The 23,614-nt window shown below is 46.8% G+C and overlaps 1 protein-coding gene across 4 annotated transcripts in view; it reads right to left on the bottom strand.

The window, feature by feature from the left end:
- Positions 1–23,614, bottom strand: part of XKR9 (XK related 9) — a 269,074-nt gene that overhangs the window by 70,006 nt on the left and 175,454 nt on the right. For all 4 annotated transcript variants that reach the window (XM_069621185.1, XM_069621187.1, XM_069621186.1 and 1 more), the window contains one exon: positions 18,158–18,372. In XM_069621185.1, the coding sequence (XP_069477286.1) occupies positions 18,158–18,372 (215 nt within the window). The remainder of the gene's footprint in view (positions 1–18,157; positions 18,373–23,614) is intronic.

The following is a 23,614-nucleotide window of genomic DNA, read 5'->3' as shown; positions in this document are numbered from 1 at the left end:
GCGCATGGCTTTCAGTGCCACTGATTCTAATACTCATTCACATTCAATTTCAGGTTGTAATTGTAAAGAATCTGTCTCATTGCCAATTCAATGCATCTGCATGATAACTAAATACACACATTTGTCCTCAAGTGAGAGCTTCATTAGAACAATTTACAGATATTGCAAAAAAAAAATTTTTTTACAGATATTAAAAAAAAAAAAAAAAAAAGATATCGCATAATATGTTTCAACGATTACATGAAATGCATTTAATTGCCAACGACTACAATTCTTTGTAATCTCAATTTAAAATTGCATTTGAGTGATTGTTAGTCTCAGTTGCCAAGCCTTGTCCACCTTCTTACTAGGAAACTCCCCGTATTGAGATAAAAACTTCATTACAAGTTTGCTACCTGCAAACTTGTAATGAAGCCCTATGAAAATGTGGTAGAGGAGGTTGAGGAATTAATTTAGTTTATCCTCCCTTGGCAGAGATATCCTTGATTTTCTGTGCACCACTATCTCTGGATCCACGAAATGTACTGTTAATAGATTCCTTCACGGATTACCTACAGAGATAGGGCAGGACGTTTCTATAACAATAGTTCCCTTGCTCTTCCAGAGGCAGGCTTCCCTCCACCGTCTATCAAATGCAGGTAAGGAGGGATGCTCATCTTGGCCATCTTCTGATAATCACAAGAGGAAACACCTTCTCACTGGGCATGGGTGAGGGGTCTTTGCCTCTAAGTCCTCTCATTACGGGGCAGAGGTGGTGGTACCTATATACCTATCAGATATAACAATCCCACGTTCCCCATTGGCTAACACCTATACAGAAATATAAACATCCACAATATTACCCCATTGGTCGTGCATATATAAATACATCCCCTTACAAGATCACCTAATTTTACAAGATGACCTAATTTTACAGTGAGCAGAAAACACTGTGATGTGATTGGTCCACTCTATTCACGTACTTTGTTGCAACAATGGACTCTCCTTATTGGTCAAGATAACTTTGGCCAACTCGTTATGTGCATACCCCCGACAAGACCCAATCAGGGACAGAATGCGAACAATGAGGTCAGCCCTGCCTGGTAATACAATGGCTTCCTCATGAGACCATACAATTTGGCACTCCGATATAGCCTCTTCGACCTTGCAGCTGTACTCTTTGGCATCATCTCTTGCTACTACGTGGGGTGCTAGAGAGCCCAGCCAAGATGGGCGCGAGCCCTAGAGCTCCCGCACACCCACACATATCCGGTAATTATCAGGTGTTTTCTCCTTAAATACCTCTTAGGCTGATACCATTGCTGAGCTGAATAAGCCCATGCAACCCACATGGCGAAACTCCGGAGAGATTAGATGGCTGCAAAGCTGATGATCAACTAATACGCCTGGCGGCCTGTGGCACGACAGTGTGCAGCCGGGGAAAAAAGCGCACTCCTGGGTGAGGACCTCGCCATGCCTCTGGCCTGGTGCTGTGGCAAACTATCACTGGGACAGTTCTCTGAGGAGAGCAGTGAGGGTCAAAGGACCTCTACCAACACAGAGAAGACTGCTGGTATTAGAACTGACTGGTGGTGTCAGGGGAGACACAATGGATCACATGAGGCGTCACAGTGGCGTGTCGGAGGCCGGCACGTTAGACTTCCAGGTGCACAACATTAGTCTCTGAGGAACCGACATAGCCAAAGAGGTGCACGGCCCCCGGGTAAGAGGGGTCGAAGAGCTCACCCGCCCGGAGAAAGGATACTACCGGGGTCGCAGCAGTACTTCTGTGACGTGGGTCGCAGTGGTAGCTGGCTCCCTGGGGAATAATCGCAACAAAGACGAGCATTACCAGCACTGCGGGCAGAGGACGCAGGGCGGAGGAGACGGCCCTCCGCTGCTACGTGTGGCCCACTGCAGATTGTGGGGTACCGACACTGTCACGCAGACGCCTTCATCACCGTACCGGTGAGACCACTGGACTGGGGGAAGAAGCCCCTGCCCTCCGGTGGCCAGGCCTAGGTGGCCCATACCCAGACTGGGAGGTGGAGTGCATGACCTGGCCCTGCAACCATGGGGACCCCTGGCAAAGAACAGCGACGGTGAAGATAAACCCAGTAAACAGTGGATGGCAGATGCTCGGGAGCCCATATCAGCATGAACATCGGCTAACGCATTAAAACGCCACCACTGTTGAACAGCGCCGCGACATGGGGCGGTGACCACTCTGACCCCTACAACATGCAGTGGCCAGGGTGGCCAGAACCCACAGAGGTGGCCCACAGGAAAGAACAGCAGGATTCAAGGACCCATACAGCGACCCGCACTGAGGCCGTGAAGAGGGTTAACATACTGGCTGCTCATAAACAGCATGCATTGTAACGAACTACATTGACAGAGCGACGGACACAGGCGCACACCATCCCCATTGCGGTACTCCATTTCAGGAAAACCGGAGACTACAGCTGGTGAACTGTGATACACGTGAATTTGCAGAGCGGAGGAGGCGAGTGGCAGCTTGGACGAACTTCAACACAGGGAATCTGGGGATACCGCACCGGCCGGAAAATCTGTAAAGGAAGCCCTGCTATCAGCACATTGTGAGAGAGACTCTGATGGAATGGGGGGGAGTTGAGGAGACATCTTAATAATGGACAACAGCTGATCTATCCCACATTAGCAATGTATGGGACCAACTGCTACTGCTGAGTACCAACACGGACAGGAGTTTGGAGTGATCCAACCTCTGCCCCAGAATACCAGAAAAAGGAAGTGAATAGGAAAAAAGTCACCAAAGGAAAACGACTCAATCTAAAACAGGTGGCAGACGGAGTGAATGGGAGAAGACGATCTAACAGCCTAGTGACAGAGGTCGATACTGCATACACTTGCTCTTCTCGGGCCGGAGGAGAAGGGGAACAAAGCCTGGTGGCACTTCAAGAATGTCACAGATAATAACGCCAGTGCAGCCCTAGTGAGAACGGAGTGGAAGAGGTGTGTGGCATGGGGCAAGGGTAAACATTGGATTTGCTCAATATCTAGGGATGGTGTTGCAAAGAGAAAACCCCCGCTCACTTGTTGATCCCACGAGATTGGCTTCAGAGCTGGAAATATAGAGGCCACAAAACTCTGTATGAGCGACACCTGACAGAGGCACAAAGTGACTACCGCTGGCACAAAGCACCAATTGAACATAGCACACCCACCCCGCATGGTTCTCCAAACAACGGAGATGTCCAAGTACGGCAAGGGGGGCAAACAGCAGACCAAGCTGCACTTTGAAGCACCATCTCAGGCAAAGGACAACAAACTAATGGAGGTCTCCCTGGAAGATCAGAACCAGACGATGTCACAGAGCCCGGTGGGGGCATTTCAAGATATTAAAGTGATGTTCAATCAACTGCAAGCCAGCATACAGTCCCTGGACGGGAAACTGGACACTCTCACCTGCAAAGTTGATCACATGCAAGTTCGCATGGACAAGCACGGTGAGAGGCTAGATGAAGTGGAAGGGAGGGTGTCCAGAGTGGAGGACGAAGCTGCAGCAGTGGCTAGAGAGATGACACGTACAGCGGGCATTGAAAGAACTCGCTGATAAGCAGGGCGATCTCGAATCCAGATCACGTAGGAACAACCTTATGATAATTGGAGTCTCGGAATCAGTAGAGGACAAGAACATTGAACCTATCGTGGAGGAAATACTAAAGGAGTAACAAGGATCAGAGGAAATGTCAGCGGTGTGCATAGTTCAGAGGGCAAATCGGATACCCAGTGGGAAAATGCAGATCCCAGGTCCACCGCCCCACCCAATTACAGCCTGCATGTTGAATTACTGAGACAGCGATGTCGCCCTCCGCAATGTTCAAGAGAAAGGGACAGTAACATAAAAAGGAGACACAATCAAACTTTTTCCGGACGTCTCAGACAAAGTGCAAGCCTCCAGGAGGACATATACTGAAGTAAAAAAACAACTGAGGAACAGAGTCAATCGCTACATCATGCTATTCCCGGGCAAACTGTGCATTGAACATGAGGGACGAGCGCTCTTCTTTCAAACCCCGGAAGAGGCCTCTGCATTTCTGGAGACGCTCCCAGGGAACCCTCGACCACGAGGGAACAATGGTTGAGCTTACGCCAGACGAAGCATATCCTTTGTTAACACACGACACTTAAGTCAGCATGGGCATAGGGATGAGGGTGTTGAGGAAACCATACTTCCGGGTGGGTAGGGTGGAGGGCTGGTATCATAAGCTAACCCTCAAGCGAAAGCACAAGTTGTGGTTATAGTTGGGGTGGGCAGAATGCTGAAGAGTTGGGTTAATCAGCGGGGTACAGACAAAGGGCATAATGGAACTGACGACTAGATACGTGGGAAGGGATTGCAGGTCACTGACGGATTGGGGTTGTCGTGGGGGAGTGAGGGGAGGGTCAGTACGGAACGATTGCCACACCACCCATACATTGGTCAGAGTTTATTTGGTGCGAACAACAGCAAAGGAAGGGGTCAGCAGAATCGAATGATGAGATCGCTAATGACACTCATATCCTAATTAAGGGCAATGGCAACACTTAGCTAAACTGTCTGTCAAAATGTCGAAAGGTCCTGCTATACATGCAGCAGCACCAGGTTGGGATTGCTTTTTTGCAGGAGACCCATTTAACACTGGAGGTGGAATCTAAATTTAGGAAAAGCTGGGGATGCCACAGACACTTTTCATCATACTCCTCGTACGCAAGAGGTGTAGGCACCCTCTTACATAGCTCTGTTGGTTTTCACCACACCGCTGTTGTCAAAGATAAGGAGGGCAGGGGTCTCGTGGTTCAGGGCACAATTCAAGGGAAACTACCTACACTAGTTAACTATTATGGTCCGAACCAGGATAGGGTGGATACATTGGACTGGATAGATCAACAGCTGGGGATGCTGCCACGGGGGAGTTAATATGGGCTGGGGATTTCAACGCAGTCATGAACCCAGCATGTGATCGGACGGGGGATGCCCACCCGAGAAGGGGTAGAGGGACAAGCCAGATACAGGGCATGGCTCTTTCATGGGAGGTTGAGGACATTTGGAGGGTTAGGAACCGGACTGGGCAGCAATGTACGTGCCACTCGGCGCCCCATAACTTGGCGTTGCATCTGGACTTTTTTCTGGTCTCACACTCAATATTGGAACAGGTGAAAGAGGAGAGAATTCTTTCCTGCACCCTGTCAGACCATGCCCCAGTAGCACTGGTCATTGAAATCACGGGCCAATTTAAAGGAATACTCCCCTGGCGCTTAAAAAGCGAGGGTCTTACAGATACGGTGTTCCGGGAGGGCCTGACGGGAGCCATAGATAACTTTTCTTAATTTAATGAAGGATCAGTTGAATCAGCGGGGACACTCTGCGAATGCATTCAGTGTGTAATTAGAGGGGAGTGCATATCCAAAGAGGAGGGTATACTAAGACAAATTAGAAGGGAACTGGCAGATAAAGAAGGTACGGCCACCCCCACCACATCAAATCAAGAACAAGCGGAAATCCTGCAACAATTGCAGGATTTCCAGACATTAGAACTAAGGTAAGTTAAATATATTGGGGGCCAGACAGCGTTACGTCAATATGGGGAGGGACAGGCACCAGGACACTGGCGAAAGCGATGAAGATGGATGACCTAAAAGGCCGAATCTTTTCGATAACGGATGAGCATGGGAAGACCAATTTGAAGACAGGGAGATAGCACAGCGGTTCCTTGGGCTCTACAGCCAAATATATTCATCCCAGACACAGGCCTCTCAGGTGGAAATAGACATGTATCTGCATCAGGTAGGTCTATACTGGTGTACAGACGACGAGAGGGAACAACTGAACCATCCATTGACATTGGCGGAAGAGCGGGGTGCCATCAAATCGTTACCTAATGGGAAATCGCCAGGTCCTGATGGGTTCACGGCAGAGTTCTATAAGCATTACACTTATAGGCTTGCCCCGCACCTGCTATACATGGTTCAGTGCAGCCTGAGGGAGGGGCATCTGCCAGACTTCTAGAGGGAGGCAATGGTAGTGGTGCTTTTAAAACCGGATAAACCCGGCAACAAATGCTCCTCCTAGCGACCGATATTGCTTATCAACAAATAGACAATAAGATCTTAGTGAAATTTCTAGCATCCCGACTATCGCCCATGATGCCAGTGATGGTGAGGGCGGACCAGGCAGGATTCATCTCGGGTCACTCCACGTCATACGGGCTCCGGAGAATGTTTGAACTGATAGCAGCTGTGCAACAGGAAGACCCAATAGTGGCCGCCCTACTCAACGCCACTAAAGCATTCGATTTGGTGGGGTGGCCATTCCTATTCACCGTGCTGCAACGCATTGGGATGGGGGAACTATACAAAGCCATGATTTCACTACTATACACAAAGCCAGTGGCCAAAATAAGGGTGAATGGTCAGTTAACGCCAACTATTGTGCTGGAAAGGGGGACACAACAGAGGGGGCCCCTATCACCATTACTGTTTGCTCTGGCGATCGAGATGCTGGCGGAGAGGATAAGAGAACTGCACCTACATCGTGGAGTTCGGCTACATACCTACAAAGTGGTTATATCATTATATGCGGACGATATGGTGCCATTTATTACAGATCCCAGCACTAACCTGGACCCAATTATGAGGGACGTGCAGAAATTTGGGGCGTTCTCTGGACTAAATGTAAATACTTCCAAGTCTGTCCTGTTCCCGTTAACGGAAGGGTTGAGCGATACCGCGACGGGTAGGGGTTCCAATGGCACATGATCCAAACCCGATATCTGGCGACTAATATAGCCAGGGATAACAAAGTGGTGTATAGTAGTAATTACTTGAGGGTCCTGGAGCAAGCGAAGGAGGCCATGGCTAGATGGAGGAACCTCCCCCTTAACCTACACGGTCGGATATCGGTTGTTAAGATGACCTTACTACCCAGGTTTCTATACGTCTTCTTGAACGCACCAATAGTGGTCCAGGCGGAGTTCTTCCGAAACTTGAAGTCAGCGGTGCTAAAGCGCATCTGTGCGGGTAAGCAAACAAGGATATCGGGGACAAACTGGCGGCACCTATACAGGAGGGGGCTGGCTCTACCAGAATTTGAAACCTACTACAATGTAGAACAGGCAGGGTTTCTCCAGTATTGGTATGAAACGAAAGGGGAAAGACAACATGTGGAGATAGAGATCAATTGCGGCACCAACGTTGCTGTGATCAATCATCCTTACAGCACCAGATACAACACAACGGATACCGCACATTGTGGAGGTAACTTGCAAAGCCTGGACTTGTATTGAACATAAGACCAAGGGGGAGGACCCCTACTCACCTATACTTCCTGTGATACACATACCAGGGATTCCCATCACCAGCGGGGTGGGATATGTGGCCATGATGAAGAGGTTGGGGTGAACCATTTTGGGGCACTCTTCCCCGATGGGAGGTTTATGACACTAGATATACTGAAGGAGAAGGGGGAATTATCGGGTTTGGAAATATTTCTGTACTATAGATTGAAAGCAATCCTTCGTCAACTCTTCACAACCTTTCCTGGACAACCACAAGTCTCCCCCATACTAGATAGACTGATCCAGGGTGGGCAGGGTTGTAGGGTAAATACGGGGTTGTATACTATGTGCAGGAACTCTGGGGAGGGGGTGAGAACCTCATCACAGAGGAAATGGGAAAGGACCTTGGGCACGGAAATGTCAGGAGAAATATGGAAATATTGTTGCGAGATGACCAAGAAAGGGGCCATTAATGCTATATTTTTTGTTTATTTTTTTATTGTATATGGTTAGAAAAAAACCTTTTACAATCCACAATCACACACACTTAGTTACTATGCAGTTAAATAAAAGTACAGCCTAAAAAATGCATTAACACAATAAAATATGATGATACACAATGGGGTAGGAGCAGAAAGACAGTTTAGCAAATAACACCAAAACAACATAAGAGAAATAAAACAAAAGGGATCTACTTCCCATGATCCAATGTAACACCCCCTTAAAAAATCCAGCTACTTATCTCTTTGCTAAAACTACCCCACTGTTATACAAAAAAGAAAGCTTAGTCCAAATGAATAAGAAAGGAGCACTGAATAAAGTGGCAATGCTGTTGATTCAACAAACGTTACACTTCAGAATCCCCTTTAAAGAGTATTCAGCCAGGTCCGATGGGCACAATGCTTCTTGACCCCATGCACAACAATTGGAGTCCTAGATTATGAGGTTTTTCACCAGAACTTGCACCACTGCGATTGTCAAAGCTACTTCATGACCCGCTACAAGTCTATCCCAGAACGTGTTCTCCTGATGTTTCTCATTACCCACCCCGAAACTGCCAAATAATCTAAGTCTGGTAGGCCAGGTGCCTTCACAGTCCAGCAACAGATGTTTGAGGGATTGGTTGGCTGGGTTAGTGCAGACTCTACACAAGGCAGTGGCCGATCCCCCCAAGCGCCTTTTGCACAGAATTTCCCCCGTCTAGGCCACATTTAAACGAATTCTCATGAAGTTCTTCCGGATTCTCCAATCAGGGAACTTTACTAAATATCTGGCTAGGAGCCCCTGTCTTTTATTGACTTTCTGAAACAGATTGGCTGGAGCCAACTATCGCATATTATCAATCGCTTCTATCCAGTCCATCTCTTCCAAGGATTTCTTTGCTTTTCCAGGATTGTCAATCAATGTTTCCCGTTTCGTATTTGCCCAGTCTAACTCTTCTTCGACCTTTACTTCTATTCCAGAAAGGGAAGTTGAACTCTGGTTGCCCAATTCATGTTTAATATCAGAGTACAATGTTCCCTCCGGAGCCGTGATGACAAGACGGAAGAGAGAAATTAATTTCCAGCTGGCCATAATCTTTAGTGAACGTAGGCCCAATTCAAATCTCAGACTGGCCATAGGGAGACTTAGGGGAAGACCGAGAACCCTTTTCCAAATCAGGCCTTCCAGCCTCTGCCATTCCACAATCCATAGGAAAGGCTTCGCTTCAAGGCCGTAGAGCAATTTGGGCACCACCTTGGCAGAGTAGAATTTGATCAGAGGGAGAATCGAAAACTTACAGAACTTTCCCAGTACCTTTTTCATCTGTGGGACTAGCTGTGTAAGCTTACTCCTGATGTCAAATTCTACCTTAGAGATGGATGGTGCAGCATAGATTTTATAGCCCAGGTAAATCACCTCTTTGACTCTTGGAACTGGCTGGCCCCCCAGCAGCCACTGAGCAAAGGTTACCTTTTTTTTCAGATGTCTGAAGGCCACAATTTTAGATGTCTTGGGGTTAATTGTAAGGCCATTCTCCTTTGCGTACCAATCCAGTTTAGTTAGCAACCGCTGTAGCCCTACTGCAGTGTGGTCCAGTAGGGCCACATCATCGGTGTAAGCCAGCCAGTGAATCTTAGAGCCATTGATCACTGGACTGGCTAATGCCAAGGTAGCCAGGAACTCTCCCAAATCTGGCAAATATAAGTTGAAAAACAATGGGCCCCCCAAGCAGCCTTGGCGGACGCCTCTTTCAACCCTAATGGGATCCGAGAGGTATCCCTCATGTTCTAACCTGACCCGGATTGTTGTGTTCTTATCAAGCTCGACCAGCATTGCTAAAAGGCCCTCTGGGATACCCCATCTTCTGGGTTTTAACCACAGCCTGTTCCGGTTTACTTGGTCAAACGCCCTCGAGAAGTCTACCCAAGCCCCATAGAGTTGTTTTTCTCCCTTGTGACTTGTCTTCTCACTCAGGATGCTCAGCACCAATCCATTCAATGCCGTTGAGAGGCCCTTTCTGAAGACAGGATGCCTGCTTCCTTTACCCAGCCCTCCAGTTCACCCAAAAGTAGCTTCATAAACAGCTTACTCTCGATGTCCAGGAGGGCGATCGGACAATAGTTTATAGGTAAGGTCCGGTCACCCCCCTTGAAGAGCGGGATGATGGTCCCCCTCTTCCAAGACACAGAGAACCTCTTCCTCAGTAGGATGTCTCCAAAAAGCCAAAAAAGTAACTTCGCCCAGAAGGCTGGGTTATTCTTCAGTACCTGATATGTTAGGCCATTCGGCACAGCTGCCCTTGAGGAAGAGGATTTAAGAGATTAGCTCCTCCAGCTCTGTTCATCCAGGGGAAGACCCCATACACTGTCACTCTCCGGATGGAAGGTGGACTTTATTGGGTCCTCAAAAACTCCAGACAGATAGTCCACCCACCCTCTTTCTGTCACCAAGTTACACTGACTGCTATAGGTGTTTCTCTCCAGTTGATTAATCACTGACCAAAAATTCCGGGAATCCTGATTGTTAATTAATTTTAACATCAATTCCCCGTCCTGTTGGAGGCGAAACATTTTTCTATCCATTGACCATTGCTTATATTGAGAGGACAGACGTCTGAGTTCCCTCCTATAGTCATCCCCACTCAGGGCCAGTTTTTTGAGTTGTCTTATTTTTTGAGCCTGTAGTTTTTTTGCCTGCCTCGTTTCTACATCAAAGGTGTGGCGCTGCACCTGTTTTCTCCCTCCGCCTACACTTGGTGGGAGCGATGACCAGATGACATTAACAAACTCTTCCGGGCAGCAATTCTCCTGCTGAATATTGTCTGGAATTCCCAAAAGGTTGCTATTCAAAAGTACCCCATCTCTCTTGAATTTAAGGAGGCGGACTTTCCCCTTCCAAATCACAAGGCACTGTTTTTGACTATCCGGTAACCTAACCGCCATATCAGAAAAGGTCAAAATCAACTGTGAGTGATCACTTCCGCCCTCCGGCTTGATGTTCAGCGAAACTTTTCTTGTGAGCAATTCTGATGACATAAAAATATAATCCAAAGTCGAGGCAGACTTGCCTCTGTGCCAGGTGGGATGGGGGGGTGTCCCCTGGAATTGACCCATTTGTGACCTTTAAACCCCATCCCGTAAGGAACTTCACCCAGATTCTCCCCTTCTCTGAGATTCTCAGTGAACACGTGTTTGCATTTATTTGCTCCAACGGGACACATTGAGTGTTCAAGTCCCCGGCCAGTATTATCTGTGCTCTCTCATATGCTAGTTTGACACCCACCATTAGTTTAGACAGAACCTCTAAGAAATCCTGCAGGCTGGACGAGGCGGGGTTCCAGTATACATTAATAAAAATTACTACCAAATGCGAGGTTTGTTGTTTTCAAACTTACTCTGCATGCTTGAAATCGAGGCGTTTTTAAATACCATCAATAACCCACCTGATGGTCTTCCCTTAGCCTTTTGGAGTGCTGGTTGGGAATAGATTGAGTAACCTTCGATTTCTATTGGATTCACCAACCACGTTTCTTGCAGAAGCAAGACATCTACTTCATGGAAGAGCCACTCTTGTTTTTTTTTTAATGTAAAGGTGTTTGGACCCTGCGTGTTCCAGCACAACATAGACAATTCAGGCTGACTAAAGAGACTGCTTTCCCACCTCCATTTTCTGGAGCACTTGCGTTAGAATCTCAGGGAGAAGAGACAGAGCATTGTCCTGAAGGCTCTCTCCATTGTCTATTTGGTTCCTCAGGGAATCAACTGGACCTACGTTATTACCAGAGGCCTCCCTTGCCCTGGATGTCCATCTTTGACCTGTGGACTTTAGTGTGGCTATTTCCAGTGGCAGTGTAGTGGAGACCTGAATCCCCTGTCTCTCCAGATCTTTAAAGGCCCCTAGTATAGCTTCTTGGCCTTCTCACGAGGTAAGGCCTATTTCGACCAAAAAGGGGTTCTGGCGATAGGGGAACTTTACCGATTCAATGTCCTGGGTATCTAACAGATACAAATTTGTGATTTTTTTGAAGTGTGAGATGATTACCCCTCTGCTCAGAGATTTGTAGTTATTATTCTTGGACTTTGAGCAGAGCCACAGTTTAGGCATCGCAAAACTGGAGGCAGATCCTTTCTCGACCCTGTTTTGTTCAAGCAGCTGAGGCGAGTGTTGTTTTGGCACAGTTGGCCAAAAAGCGTGTCCCCCCAAATTCAGAGGATTTTCCTCCACCATTCATTTTCATCTCCAGCAGAGCAGATTTACCTTGCCCAACTTTGACTTCTTCTACCAGTGGAGTATTCTCCATGGTTGTAATCTGCTTTTTGAAAAAGATAGGGGCTATTTTTAGGTTGCCTCTCTCCACTGTCAGCACTGATTCTATGGCAGGTGATCTTTGTACTCCCATCGAACTTTTCTTTTTGCAGAAAGATTGGAGCAATTTGTTGGATGGATCTTTTGGCCACTCTAGGGTTTGGTGTACCAGAGAGTTTGTTCACGTCCATCTGCCCCCTGTATGCTTCAGTCGCAACCACTTTCACCACTGGATTGTACATTCTTCCATTCTCCCTCTCTTTCCAGTCCGTTTGGAGGCCTATGCTGATGTTAATCGTTTCAATCTTTTCCTGTTGGGGGCTCTCTTTGTCACCATCTTCCATTTTCTTGCTGTTTTGTCCTACTCTTCCTTATTGGCATTCTTTAAGCTGGCATCTGGCCAGGTCCTCCTCAGAAGAAGGTAACAAGTTTGAACTATGCGCTTCCGCTGAGCTGGCAACTGATGTCGATCTCAAAAGGGATTTAAGGAGCACAACTTTGTCCCCCTTTTTTATTTTGATGTTTTTTTGATTCTTCGTTTTGACCCCTTCTTCAATTATAAGTGAAGATTCTTTGTTCCTTCTCCCCCGTCTTGCTTCTCTCTTCCTAACCTTCCTTTTACTTTTAGTGCGCCAGTTATCTGACTCCTGCCGCACTTGCAGGGAAGAGATCGACTCCCGTGTTTGGTCTTCATCATCAGGTTGCGAGGGGCCAGACTTTCCTTCTGTTGAACTTTCAACCACTGTGGCTAATCTTCTGAATTCCTCCAGAATTGACTCCGACAGGGGGTTATCATCAAACAGCAGACTGGTGTCCACTGTTTCTGTCCCCTCACTTTCAGCCTCTCTTCCAAGGGGATTGGATTGTATTTTCTTCAAAATCTCTTGGACTAGGGCATTGTTAGTCTCTTCCTCCTTCCTTCGTGCAGCAACGTTCAGTTGGATTGCTGACAGATCCAAACCTTGCTTTACTGCCTCCAATCGCATCTCCTCCATACCGGGGAGTAGTGTTGATAACATTGTTGCATCCCACCAGGGAGGAGTCTAAATTTGATGTTTCCTTTGTGAGCTCCAACAAAATCTCTGCTTGAGATTGGACTTCCGCTTTCAGTAACTCGAAGACTGATACCAAAGTGTTCAATATGAAGTTAAGCGCTGAAAGTGTAGCTTCATTCAGCTGTAGTGTCCCCTGCCCTCGTGGAGATAATAAAATATGTGTTGACACCATCCGTTTTATTGGGCCAGACTCTGATTCTTCTATAGTCCCCTGAATACAGCTTGAAACTTTGGGTACCCGAGCTTGCATTTCTAGGGCCTCTCTTTCAGGATAAAGTTCCATCGCCAAGAGGGGGGGCACTGGTTTCAGGGCAAACACTGGGCCTCATTGTGAGTTTGGAGGTAGCCATGCCGCTATTTTCGGCATGACTGCCTCCAAACTCGGGTCCGGTCCTTGAATGAGGAATTACCGGGCCATTCCAACCTTGGAGGACCCGGTAATTCCTCATTCAATTTACCCACCCCTATAGGGCCTAGCCCCCATAGGGCTCAATGGGAATGGGGAGGGAGCTAACAACGGGGCCGTTAATAACGGGCCCGTATTTAGCTCCCTGATCCCCTTGCGGGACCTGCAAAGGATGTCTGACCAGACGTTTAGAGCGGGTCCCGCGAGGGAACCTCATAATAGGTCGGAATGGGTCTAGCGGCACCGGCACCATTACCCGTGCCGTTAAACCCATTCCGCCTGGGTCGTAATGAGGCCCACTGTCCACTGGACCTTGACGCATGCCGGGGTCCTGTGCCTGGGGAACAGTTTCCAGCTCATTCCATCTTTTACCCTTTTTTTCCCCAAAATGATTCTCAATTTTTTGGGGAATATTTTTGGTGGTTACTGTGTATTCCAGCCCGCGTTGCCAAGCCTTCATTATTGGAGATTGTACCTGGATGCTGTCTGGATTCTCACAGGTGTATGCAGTGAAGGCTGTGAATGGACTTAATGCTAGATTGAAACTGATCCATTTCATGTATTTACACCAATTTTATCATACACCGGCCAAATTGAAAGAATGCTTCCCAGACACCACAGGCAACTGCGCTAGGGGCAATCGTATACTTGCAGACATTCTTCATATGGCCTGGCGATGCCCGAACATACAATACTACTGGGAGCAGGTGTTTGAGACGCTTAGTGGTATCACAGGCCATGCGATAGACCTGGACCCGCTGATGGGCCTACTGGGGTACACCAAAACGGTGCCTAAGCACACTTGTAAACTTGTTGGGTTACTCCTGATGTTGGCCAAGAGACAGATAGCTATGGGATGGATGGGGAAGCAAAGTCCGCAATTCTCCCAATGGAAGGCAGATATCCAATATTTTAATGATACGGAAAGAGGATGGGGAGCAATGACTCATAACAGATGCAGTGATAGTAGAATGTGGGATGCCTACAAGCAGTTTCTAATAAGCCAAACAGATGGTGGCAACGAGACTTCAACCGCGCCTTAGCTCAAACCACGAATTGAAGGGGTGTATCAGACATATTTGATCTATATAAGTGTGCCTGGGTGAGGCAGAACCAGCACTCCTGTATCCAAAAGACTGAACTGGAAATAATGCCGCCTGATATCCGCACAACTCAAGACATGTTGGACGATATGTAACAGCTGAAGTGGGGAAAAGTACCAGGGGAAGGGGAGGGACACTGGGACTGTTGGCACATGGTGCCAGTTGTGTTTTAAATGTTAATAAAAAGAATCAAAAAAAATAATCTCTTGCTACTACTGTTTTAGAACACGTTACTTCCCTAGAACGTCTCCTACCTGATCGCTGTTGTGTGCCAAGTACTTTATAAACAACTCAGTCAAGGTAGCGCACTTGGGGATTCATTTCTAATATTTATTTGCTCAGACACCTGTAGTTCAAATGGACGGGCCGCTTATTAATGAGGGCAGTATCCTCGAAGCCTAGCTCGACACCTTGGCACTGCTAGATACCCGGCTCTATTCTCCTGAGATTCGTCCTTCACAGTGGCAGCACTAATCTAATCATCCACAACCAAGATTCCGTTATCAGCTCCTGTGAGCTGCTGGGCCTGGCACAATCTGCTGCTATTTGCACTGTGCATCTCCCTTCCTCCATTACCTTGGCTGTCTGCACACTCACTGGGGGAAGGATGCATAAACTCTAATTAAATAGACAGAGCAAAAGCTCCAAAAGGAGGTCAAATTCTCTAACTACCAGAAGCTGCAACTTCTAACAAGGCCTAATCCAAAATAGCAGAACTCTTGCACATGCGGCACACAGCCCTAATGTTACTCCAGCACGCCCCTTACCCCATGGACACTTCAGCTACCTTTTCACCTGCTACCAAAAGCTTTCCTGGATATAAAATAAAACAGCATATTCTACGACCTCCTTCATGCAATCAAAGCACAACATCAGTCACTACTACTAGCTACAAAACGTATTGACCACGCCCGGGCTCTAACCTCTACATATAATGAGCAACGGTATTAAATTGTTGTTCCTTCTTTCATCGTATAAGGCTCTGTGAAGCTCTCTAGAGTGTGACAATGCTAAATACAAATAGGACGTGTGCTGAAGTGCCAAACTAAAATACTGACACTAAATGACCAGCGCATCTTACTAATACAAATTACATAGCCTAAACCTATTTCCATGTTTGGGACGTTGCACTTGCATCCCAACATACAGTAGGGCCAAACAATCAAGAAGCATCTAAGCTGCTGAATAGAGTGCCCTTAGTTCTCCCATGATGCACTTGCTCCTGTAATTTTAAGCGTTGCCTGCTGTTCCTGCTGATGGCTGTCAATGGTATTGCAGCATTATTTACATAGCCTCTAACGTGGCACGTATGTAACATTTTTGGTGTTGCATTTGTCTGAAATAACGCCATAGGTAAAACACATGAGGCATTTTAAACAATCATTCGGTTGTCATTTTTGTTAATATTTTTGACGTAAATACATTCACGAAACCGTTTGATTTTGCTTCTTACAGGGCATGTTATTGTTTACGCTGGTGCGCAGTCCACTAACATCACGTGGGTCATTAAGATCAGGCATACGCTTATCCATCTCCTAATTTATTGTGCAAATGCGGGGAGGAAAAGAGGCGACATTGTTACAACAGAGAAGGAATTGCATGGAGGGAGGCACTACTAAATTATTAAGGAAGAATGCATGGAAACTTTCCGCAGCGTAAAAAACAACCTGCAGAAATTGTTCTTATTAAAGTCTAGTTGTCATATCACTACCCACCTGTGACAGGAACATGACATCACTGACTGTAATAATTTAGTGCAGTCAGGTTGGGCAGTTACAATGCCTGCTAATAGCGCAAGGCTGCCACTTTTAAAGGCAATGTCTAGCTTTTCAGATTCAGGGCCCGATTCATGGAATAATTGAAATGCAAAAATGACTAAGTGCTGACTTTGCCGAGACTTTGCACTGACAAATACACTACAAATACAGGGTTTGCGTCTGCAGTGCAAAGTCACTTTGAACCGGGAAAATATTCCATGAATCAGACCCTTAGTGTCTCCTGTTACAAGCACTAAAGACCATTTAGCATAGAGTGTGTGGCATAGCATTTATGCACCAGCCAGCATAAACTCCATCCTCACTACTAGCCTCCTCATTTCCATCTATTTGCTTATGATATATATATATTTCCTCAATGACAAAATGCTCGTGTACTGGCTTCCTCACACCACCCAAATTCTTAAGCAATTGCTGCACAGTCGAAACTCTAAGCTCACGTCTGCACTATAGAAATTACTCACATAAACGCATACATGATGAGTAATGTTATCCGATGTCATAATTAACTCACTATATTCGCTTGTAACAAGTCGAGAAGACATGTACAGGGTTTCTCCTGCCATGCCTGCCCGTACAGCTATTTGTGAAGACTGAATGTCGGTGGTTGGACAAAGGCAAACTATTGATGGCAGTTTCACCATGGCGAGCCTGACGAAGGACAGGTGACTGGGCAGATCTTGCTTTCTTTTCTCCATTTCGACATGATGGACAGTAGAAATTGAATGGCAACAGAAAATCAAGAGAAAAAGTGGCACTGCAATTAATGCTATCAAAGCAATTATTAGAACCAGAATTGCCCGGGACAGCACTGTGAGTCCCATACAAACTTGCAGAACAAGGCCCTACGGAGAGGGTTCCCGTGCTCCACAACTCACAAGAACAGCAGACCTTCTCAGGGAGCTGGGCATCGAGATGCCAGATGAACGTCTGGCAAAGCTCAACACCATGCTTAATGGAGAGCTTGATCTGAATGTGAATCTGCGGATCAAGACACTTGCTGGCATCACTGCACATCCATTTGAGGGCTACCCGCGACCCATCGCCGCGCTGACCCTGTGAAATCAACCCAGCTGTGGAAAAATAGCACAGATCAAGAAGCTCACAAAAAAAGAAACTACATATTCAACCTAGGACTTGGAGCGCTCAGACTCAAGCCTTGTCTCCAAGGTCACCACTGATGTTAGCAAGAAAAGAATTCTGAAGGCAACACAACCTACTATGTATGGCATTTATTCCAAAACGGATTATAGGTCTTTTGTCTAGAAAATGCTAAATATTGCAGAGAGAGATTCTGGTGTAAAAGTGTGTGGAATTTCAAAAGCTCATGCCTTGCATGACAATGGCACACAGTGTTTGTGAAGTCAAATTGGCACTGAAATTGGTCTTTTTGATTGTTCGTGTTTTAAAGACCATTCACAATGTTTGTCAGTGATCTCTAGCTCAATAAGGTGAAAGACCAGACCAACAAGCTAGTTTGGGTCAGTTTTGTGGGCCTATGTGGGCAGTTTGATGACTAAGTGCTCTGTACACCTGGTATGTTTGAACAATGCTGGCACAAGGTGCTTTAAAATGCAACACCTGCCACAAATTGTACCGAATATAGAACCCGGGGTGCTACCATTCAAGCAGCCAGTAGCAAAAAGTCAGCAACTACAATTTGCAGATGTTTGCCACCATTTTATTTTCCTGTCTGAGAGCATTTTTCACCAACCCTGGTGATTAATCCAATAAATAAATACATGAAACTTACACTGAATGAGGCTGATATCCTCATATTTCATCAGAATGTATATCTGTAGTATCAGCTGTGGTATGCTCTCCAAGAAAGTCTCAAACAGCCGCAGCATGCTCAGATCAGTCATTGCATCCACAGCGGCTTTATGGATGTCCCCACAATAAACTTCTCTCGCTCTGCAACAGGGAAACGATGCCGCGTGGAAGCCATATTTCATAACAAGGGAATACCTTCAAAAGGAAAAGAGAATGAAACCTAGACTTGATCACTTTGGTAGATATATTTGCGCAGTCCACATGGACCGATAAAACACACTGGAGATTTTGGAACTTTCACGCACAAAACAATAGCACATATAAAAATATATATCACTAATAACAAAGAGAGACACATGCACATATTTGCTAGATAATTCGCTGAGGACATGGCTTCAGATCTCATAAATTACAACACGGCACCTGTCGGTGAAGAATCATAGGGCCTCATTACGAATAGGGCGGTAAGGGATACCGGGCACCATTAAGGAGACCGGTGCCGGCAATCCCATACCGCCCTATTCCGAGGTTCCTTAGAGGGAACCGTAAGGAACATGTGGTCTGACCACACGTCCCTTACGGGTCCCGCTAAGGGACCAGGGCGCTAATAACGGGCTTGCAAGTCGCGAGCCCATTATTAGTGCCCTCCCCATTCCGATTGAGCCCTATGGGGGCTCAAATGGGAATGGAGAATGGTTTGTTCAATGGGGACTTACCGATCCCGCCAGTGTCGGACTACACCGGTAAGTCCCCATTGAACAACACCGGTGCCGGACCCGTTATTGGAGGCAGTCATGGCGCAAACAGCGCCATGACTACCACCAAACTCGGAATGAGGCCCATAGTCTTAGTCAGAAGGGTTTTCCTAGATCCATGAGTTTCTTTACAGGCATGAGCAGAGTCAATAAAGCTGGACCGAAATTGCGTAAGACTAGGACTGATTTCGAAACTGGTGATGCACCATATAACTTTAAAAAAGGTTTAGCAATACTTTTTTAAAATACTTTTTTAAAGGTGCAGATTTATTCAGAGGAACATCGTGCTTAACTTTCTGTGTTTTTTACTCCAAAGTGGTGCAGATATACTGTACTTGTGCCCAGGGTCGGTGCGACAGGTCTGCCGTGGGTCTCCAGGTTCAGGGGCGCCTTGGACACATGGAGCCTCTGACAGCTGAAAGGTGCCTAATGGAGTTTAAAGGCCCTTTGGTTCGGTCAGGTACCCTTTTAAGCAAGTCCTGACCGTGCAGACACAGATCAGTTTCCATGTACATCAGGTTGGCACCCGGGCAGGAAATAGCTGCAAGCTGAGCTACTATTCACGGTTCATGAGGAACTGCTGAACAGCCAATGAGACAGACTTGGAGAGAAGAATTATTTAGATAATAATAATCATTTTGCATTTATATAGCACTACGAACCCTCAGGCATCTGAGCGCTGCTTATTATTACCTATGTGTGTGGTGCTCATTTATCGACCTTGGAAGGATGTAAGAAGACAGTTTGTCCTTGCCAGGATTCGAACATATGGTGGTAGGTCCTGCACAGCAAGCACTCTACTCGCCGACCTGCTAACCCCGGTTTGAAGCCCACTTGATGGGCTTCAAACCTATGTCCCTCAAGGAAGCTTAGTGACTTTTTAATACCTAATGCTTTTGCACGAAGGAGGGGTTTCAGCACAAGCTAGATGCCCTGAAGTCAAATATAATATTGCGTTACTAGATGAGGCAGATTGTAGTATAATGATGCACAGTAGACTTGAGGGTTTCTGGTGGAACTGCTTTATTGTGGCTCCAACATCAGCTTCCTTAATGCAGATATAACTAAACTGTGGGGCAACAAGCCCTGCAACCGAACTTGCTGCATATCAAAGAACAAAGTCCATGACATGAATAACTGTCAGTCTTTAAGAGGAGCACTGGGAGCTGAACCTGCTCCGTGCCCTCTGCTCCAGATTCTGGCGCTTCGCGCTCGCGGGAGCTTTCACTTCCGCTTTTCGCAAGATCTCGCGAGACTTCAGGTCCCGCGATATCCCTACACACCTCCCCTTGATAATGTCTTCTTCGACTTCCACTTCCTTGAACTCTTTCTTTCCTGCTTCCGGCTCTTGTTCTCTCACAGTCTCTCTGTCAGGTCCCTCATAGGTTTTGAGTCCCTCTTGTGGATTTTCTCCTTCGCGATTCTTTTCGAACATGGCTACTCTCTCCATGTTCCATGTGCGGCCATCCTCGATGCGGATATGGTTGCTTCCTCTATGAATCACTCTTATAGGTTTGCTGAACTTTGAGCCAGTCATTTGGTCCTTGGGTGGTAGACGTACTTTAATCCAATCTCCTTCTTTTACTTCACACCCTTGAGTTGTCCTTCTTCTTCTGTCACTCCACCTTTTCATGCATGCTTTGCTGTTCTCTATGATCTAATGCTCTATACCACTTATGACATGTCAACTTCATCGTCCTCTCTTATTCTGGCCAACCATGGTGGCACTAGTGTGGACGCTGCTCTCCTCCTTCTCAACATGTGAAATGGGGAGATTTCAGTGATGCCGTTGGGTGTTAGCCTGTGAGCTACAATGGCCTCTTTGGCCGTCTTGAGGGGATCCATCCCTGAGGCGGTCGCTAATTGGATGGCTCCTTTAATGAACCTGTTGGCTGTGCTGTACCGATGTTCGGCATCATTGCCTCCAGTGGTCCGATAAAGTCCAGTCCTACTTTTGAACACACTGTTTCGGGGATCTCGGTGGGGATCATGGGAGCTTGTCTGATCTTCAAGTGTTTATCACTCGTGAGACACTCATGGCATCTCTCAATCATTGTGCGAATATCCTGATCCATGGAAGGCCACCAGTATGCTTCTCTCACTCTTCGTCGTGTCATGGTATTCTCTAGATGCCCCGCGTGGGCTCTGCACAGGATGATTTTCCTCATCCCCATAGGTGGTATCACTTGATCATTTTTCATGATTGTACTGGAAAGTGGCAGAGGACATTTTAGAGACTGTCAGTATAGTCTCATTCCTTCTGGCACTGCCCTTTCATCTGGCCATCCATTCCTGATCCATTCCCTGATTCTCACCATGATGGGGTCTTTCCATCTTCTTCAGTCCAATGTCTTTCGCTCAGCTCCAGGTAGTCTGGGGCCTTGAGGTCTAAGATAGATGCTACTATGCATTCCTCTTGCAGGAAGGTTGTGGCTTTGTCTTTGACTTCAGGCAAATTTGACATGCAGTCTGCCTGCAAATTCTTCCACCCAGATATGTGCTGCATCTCGAAGGTCTATTCCTGCAACTTTGCTGCTATGCTTGCCAACCTGGGTGTCAACACTTTTGTACCTCCCGGACTGAGCATGTGAATGAGGGGCTTGCGTTCGGTGACCAATTTAAATTTTGTGCCCCATACGTATGTCCTGAAGTGTTCCACGGCCAATGCACAGGCCAACATTTCTTTCTCGACTGTGGAGTAATTTTGTTCAGTTGTGGATAGGGCTTTGGAGGCGAATGCCACTACATGTTCTGTGTCCCCTTTCTTTTGGGTGAGAACGGCCCCTAATCCATAAGCGCTGGCATGCGTGGTGATGACTGTAGACCAGTCTGGTTTGAACGGTTGTAGGCTCAGTGCTTCCACTATATGTTGTTTGATGCTTTCTACCACTTTCTTCTGGGCTTCTTGCCATGTGAGTTCAGACCCTTTTTTAAGTAGATCTTGCAGAAGCGTTGAAGTTTCCGAAAACCTGGGGATGAATTTAGCATAGTGCTCGGCTAGTCCTAGGAATGACCTCACTTCATCCTTATTTGTTGGCTCTGGAGCTTTGATTATTGCTCGCAGCAGGTTATGTTTGGGGCTTATGCCATGTGCCAATATTTTGTTACCCCCAATATTCAACTTCATGTGCTTTCAATGCACATTTCTCATATCTTAGCTTCACTCCAGCTTCTTGCAGCTTGGCGAGAACCTTCTTCAAAGTGGCATCATGTGTTTGTTCGTCTGCAGCGTACACCAGTATATCATGCTGGAAATAGGACACATTCTTTACGTCCCGCAGTAGCACGTCCATCATGCGTTGAAACGCTGAGGCCGCCGATGATAGGCCGAAGGGCAACTTCGTGAACTGGTAGGTGCCAAATGGGGTGATGAATGCGGTCAATGGCTTGGAGTCTTTGGGTAACTGTATTTGATGATACGCATCCCTCATGTCTAACTTGGAGAACACTCTGGCTTCTTTCATCATGAGAATTAGCTTGTTGATACTTGGCATGGGGTAGCTGTCTGCAATTACTTCCAGGTTCAGACTGCGGAGAACAATGCATACCCTTAGATCTTGTGAATTTTGTTTTTTTATGAGAACGACTGGGCTCAACCACTCTGATGCTTCGATTTCTGTCAAGTTGGTTTCTGAGCGTGTCTCTAGCAGTCGCTGGTACTGGCCTTACTCTGTGCTTAACGGGGACTGCGTTAGCCTTGAGTAGTATTTTATGAACAAAGCCTTTGATTTGTCCAGGCCCTTCCGAGAACAGATTTGGATAATCTTCTCTGGCAGCTGGCGCCCCTCTTGTACTGACTGACAACACCTGGTCCTCTGTGCTGGGATCAAGTTTGATTTTAAGTTTTGCCTGATCGTCCCAACCTAAAACTGCTGGTCCTTCTTCACTGAAGTATGTTCTTGTGGTGGTCTCTCTCTCTTTAAACTCCACTTTCCCTTTGATGTAACCTAGTAGCTCGATGGATGCACCTCCGAACACCGTGGGCCTGTGCCGGGTGCTGAATACTTTGAATGTTTCTGTGCCCATCTTCTCTTTGTATGTGCGCAGAGGCAAGATAGTTAAGTTCGAGCCTGAGTCCACCATGACTCTCGTTTCCAGGCCATTTATTTTGATGGCGCAGTGGGGCTTTTCTCTCCTGGCACGTGGACTGTTTACCATTACTACAGTGTGCCTCCCTTCTTCCTCAGAGGAGGATTCCCTCTCTGCTTTGTACTCAGCATTGACATTGGTGACTTTTTTGTTCCGCCATATGCACACAATTGAAATATGTCCTATCTTCTTGCACACTGAGCATTCTTTGTCTCTTGCTGGGCATTCTTTGTCATAGGCAAAAGTGTTTGGTGCTGGTGCATCTATGGCATTTCAACGGTTCTTTCCTTCCCCACTTCCCGTCTCTCGTATCGACTACTGGTTTCTCCTTCTTGGGTTGGAAAGCTAGCACTTGTACCTCTGCAGGGCTATGTCCACCTGCGTATTCTTTCCTCCTTCCTGCGGGCTCTTCTACTGCCCTCGCAATCTCGACAGCCTTTTCCAGCTGTAATTCCTTTTCCAGAATGAATTTATCTTGCACTTTCCTGCTGTTGGTATGTACAATTACCATGTCGCAGATCAGTCCTTCCGCGTTGTTACCAAAATTGCACAGTGTGGCTAATTCGCGTAGTTTGGTCATGCAGTCGTCCACT

This window comes from Ambystoma mexicanum, chromosome 5q (assembly GCF_040938575.1).
Source record: "Ambystoma mexicanum isolate Mex_15411 chromosome 5q, UKY_AmexF1_1, whole genome shotgun sequence".
Taxonomy (NCBI): Eukaryota; Metazoa; Chordata; class Amphibia; order Caudata; family Ambystomatidae; genus Ambystoma; species Ambystoma mexicanum.
Note: the sequence above shows the minus strand (reverse complement) of the source record. Positions and strands in the feature narration are given on the sequence as shown.